The sequence below is a fragment of the Eimeria tenella genome, genomic scaffold (genome assembly GCF_000499545.2).
Source record: "Eimeria tenella Houghton genomic scaffold, Eth_scaff1008, whole genome shotgun sequence".
Classification (NCBI taxonomy): domain Eukaryota; phylum Apicomplexa; class Conoidasida; order Eucoccidiorida; family Eimeriidae; genus Eimeria; species Eimeria tenella.
The window spans coordinates 1-4,164 of record NW_013543485.1 but is presented as its reverse complement, the minus strand read 5'-3'; the positions used below and the strand labels follow the sequence as shown (position 1 = coordinate 4,164).

General features: G+C 59.3%; 1 protein-coding gene across 1 annotated transcript; it reads left to right on the top strand.

The window, feature by feature from the left end:
- Nucleotides 1-802: 802 nt before the first annotated feature.
- ETH_00007585 (uncharacterized protein) lies at nucleotides 803-3,781 on the top strand (the record flags this gene model as incomplete). Its single annotated transcript, XM_013378788.1, has 1 exon — nucleotides 803-3,781. The coding sequence occupies one exon, from the start codon at nucleotides 803-805 to the stop codon at nucleotides 3,779-3,781; it is 2,979 nt and encodes a 992-aa protein (XP_013234242.1).
- Between the last annotated feature and the right edge of the window lie 383 nt (nucleotides 3,782-4,164).

The following is a 4,164-nucleotide window of genomic DNA, read 5'->3' as shown; positions in this document are numbered from 1 at the left end:
CTGCTCCTGCTGCTCCTGCTGCTCCTTCTCGGACTGTGCGGCCGGCTGCTGCGGCGGAGAGTCCGCAGCAGACACTTCCGAGGCGCCGTCCTCCGCCTCTGCGTAGGAGGAGAAGTAATCCATACTTGCTGCTGCTGCTGCTCCTGCTGCTGCTGCTGCTTCCAGGCTGCTGCTGCTGCTGCAGCAGCAGCAACACGCTGGTTAGAAAAAGAGGCCAGACGCCTCACTAGAAGTTCACTCGCTGACGCACTGCTGCGTGCCCAAGCCGTGGAGGCTGATGCTGCTGCTGCTGCTGCTGCTGCTATTGCTGCTGCTGTGGGGGTGAGTTTCCAATTACGAAGCGGTGAAAGAGTTCACAAAATAAATTCAATTCATAATTTAGGAAGAGAAGCAAACTGAGAAGGTGCCCTCAACTTGCTGCTGCTGCTGCGGGCGGCAGCGGCGGTCGTTGCATGCGCAACAGGCGTAGACAGCAGCAGCAGCAGCCGCTGCTGCTGCTGCTGCCGACAGCAGCAGCACACTGGTGTGCGAAATTACCCAAAATACTTTGAAAATAACGGTTGGCTACTCAGAAGCATTTACATGCATCAATAGCAGCAGCAGCAGCAGCAGCAGCAACGCGGAAATACCCCGCGGCTCCACTTCATCGCTCAAGGCTGCTAGCAGACCGCAAATGCTTACAAGCTTCAAACCCTAAACCCTAAACCCTAAACCCCCAAATTTTGCTTATATATTTGACGTTTTTCTTTCATTTTTTACACCAAAAGTTTGGCTTTATGCTGCTTTGCTGCCGCTCACTAGAATGACTCATGGGGGCCCCCTGGGGGCCCCCCTGGGAGCGCCCTGGGGGCTTCCAGCAGGGCCATTTGTTGCGCTGCACGAGGTCGAAGCAGCCCAGGAAGCAGCAGCAGCAACAACAGCAGCAGCTGCAACGACGGCAGCAGCAGCAGCAGTTGAGCCGCTGCTGCAGCGGCAGCAGCCGGCGACGCTGCAGCACTCCGCCTTCTACCCCATCAATGCAGCAGCAGCAGCTGCTGCTGCCAGTACTGCTGCGCCAGCAGCAGCAGCAGCAGCAAAACCGAGCTACAGCACCAGCTGCAGCAGCAGCAAAGGGGCCTCTGCCTACGGCCTTGACCGTTTCTTCTTGCGGAAGCCGTTGATCAGCAGCATCCGAAGCAGCAGCAGCCGCAGCAGCAGCGGCAGCAGCAGCATCAGCCGCAGCAGCAGCGAGAATCCAAGTGGCAGCGGTGGCAGCGCCGTACACGAAAGCAGCAGCAGCTGCAGCAGCAGCTGCAGCAGCAGCTGCAGCAGCAGCTGCAGCAGCAGCTGCAGCAGCAGCTCGCACGCAACAATTGCTTTGGCCGGCAGTGGCGGCTCCACACCGAGGGCCAGCAGCAGCAGCAGCAGCAGCAGCCGAAGTCCTGCCAGCAGCAGCAGCAGCGAGATGTTGGATCGATATTCTCTGGCGTTTGAAGGCGTATGTACACTTTCCTCGCCGCCTCAGCAGCAGCAGCAGCAGCAGAAGCAACAGCAGCAGCTGCAGCAGCAGCAGCAGCAAGAAGGGCAGGTTGCGTTGCTGCGGCAGGAGCTGCGGCAGCAATGCCGGGAGTCTCTTTTCCTGTTTGTGCTGCTGCTGCTGTGGGGAGTTGCTAGGCCTGGGGCCTCGCTTGACCCCTTCAGCTGCTGCTACTTGCTGCTGCTGCTGCTGCACTTCCTCACGGGTGGGGCCTTCCTCTACGGCAGCAGCAGCAGCAGCAGCAAACGTTCCATTTTGCTGCTGCTGCTGACGACTAATGCGCTGCTCCTTGCAGCTTCTGTCCCCGCCACCTTCGCCCTCCTCTTTGGGGTGGTGCCGGCGCAGCAGCAGCAGCAGCAGCTGCTGCTGCTGCAGCAGCAGCAGCAGCAGCAGGATCTAATACCTGCACAAAACCAGGCCATTACGCCGCATAGCCTTCCTGCAGTGCCTCAGCTGGTGGAACCGCAGCAGCAGCAGCAAACGCAGCAGCAAGAACATCAGCAGCTGCAGCAGGAGCAGCCGAAGCAACAGCAGGAGCAGCAGCAACAGCAGCAGCGGCAAGAGCATCAGCTGCTGCACGAGCAGCAGCAGCAGCAGGAACAGCAGCAGCAACTTCAGCATACCACAGGCGGCACTTCTTTGGCTTCTGAAGAGCTCACTGCTGCTGCTGCTGCTGCTCCTGCAGCAACAGAAGCAGCAGCAGCAGTACCGGCTGCAGCACAGGCTGCTCCGCCTGCTGCTGCAGTCGGGGCGTCCGCATCGCCTGGAGCAACAGCAGCAGCTGCTGCAGCAGAAGCAGCAGCAGCAGCAGATGCAGCAGCAGCAGCGGCAGGAGCGGCACCAGGAACAACAGCGGCAGCAGAAGGAACACCTGCTGCAGCACTGTCTGGAGGAGCAGAAGCAGCCCCTGCAGCAGCAGCAGCACCAGCAGCAACACCAGCAGCAGCACAAACACCTGCAGCTGCTGAAGGATCACCAGCAGCATTGACAGCAGCAGCCGAAGCTGCTGCTGCTCCTGCTGCAGCGTCTGCAAGGGCAGCAGCTGAATCTGCAGTAGCTTCATCAGCAGCAGCAGCAGCAACAACAGCAGCAGCCGCTGCAGCAGAGATAGCAGCAAACGCAGCAACAGCAACAGCACGCTCTTCACCTTCAGCAGCAGCTGCGCCGCAGGGTGTTGCCGTCGTCACTTCTGCTGCTGCAGCAGCAGATGCGGCTGCTGCTGTGGAAAAGGAGGCCTCTGCTGCTGCTGCTGCTCCTGCTGCTGCTAAAGAGTCCGTGCCTGCGGCTTCTGCTGCTCCTTTTGTTCCTGCAGCTGTAGGAAGCGACTCTGTTGCTGCTGCTGCAGCAGCAGATGCTGTTACAGCAGGAGCTGTTGCAGCAGATGCCGGTGCTGCAGCAGGTGCTGCTGCTGCCGCAGATGCCGCTTCTGCAGCAGATGCTGCTGCTGTAGCAGATGCTGCTGCTGTAGCAGATGCTGCTGCTGCAGCAGATGCTGCCGCCGAAGTAGATGCTGCTGTTGCAGCAAATAGTGCGGCCGCAGCAGATTCTGGCGCTTCACCAGATGCTTCTGGTGCAGCAGATGCTGCTGCTGCAGCAAATGCTGCTGCCGCACCAGGTGCTGCTGCTGCAAAAGATGAAACTGCTGCAACAGGTGCTGCTGCAGCAGATGCTACTGCCGCAGCAGAACCTATAGCCACCCCAGCAGATGATGCAGCAGCAAGCGCTGCTGCTACAGCAGCAGCAGGTGCTGCTGAAGCTGGCTGCGCAGCTGAGCTAGGTTCACAGCCGCATTTGGCGCAGGAGCAGCAGCAGCAGCAGCAGCAGCACCAACAGCAGCAACAGCAGCAGCAGCAAAACCCAAACGGGGTATTGGAGGCCCCGAGGAGCATGCGAGGAGGCAACAAGCCTTCTGCTGTTGAGGAGGGGGCTGGGGCTGCTGCTGTGCCTTTGGCAGCAGCAGCAGCAGCAGCTGCAGCAGCAGCAGCAAATGCTGCAGTCGAAAAAGGCAGCAGCTGGTTGTGGCTGCTGTGGGGCATCTGCGTGGCTCTGAGCCCGCTGGGCTGCATGAGCTTCCTGTGGCTGCCCTGCAGCAGAACTGTCAGTTTGCTGCTGGAGTACATAGACAAAAACCAGCAGCAGCAGCAGCAGCAGCAGTTGCTGGTGCTGCAGCAGCAGCAGCCGCAGCAAAGACAACACGGAGGTTTGCTGCTGCGACCCCTCGGGGCGAGGGGGCTGCTCGCGGAGAGACCCCTCTTGTCAGCTTAGGGCAGCAGCCGCTGCAGCAGCAGCAGCAGCAGCCGCTGCTGCTGCTGCTGCTGCTGCGGCCGCCGCCGCAAGTAACGAAAGCAGTGCCAATTTGCTCTCTGCATAACTCATTTGAGACTAAACCCTAAACCGTGAACCATCGACGCGAAACCCTAAACCCTAAAACCTAGATACTAGCCTTTAAACCCTAGAAGGACCAAGCCTTAAACCCTAAACCCTAAACCCTGGCGTAGGCACCAAACCCTAATTGCTGGGCCTTAGACATCAAACCCTAAACCCTAGACACCAAGCCTCAAATCCCGAGTCCTAAACCCTAAACCCTAGAGCCCCAAACCCCAAAACAAACCCTTGTCTTATATTGAGGGTTTCTTCCTAAACCCTAA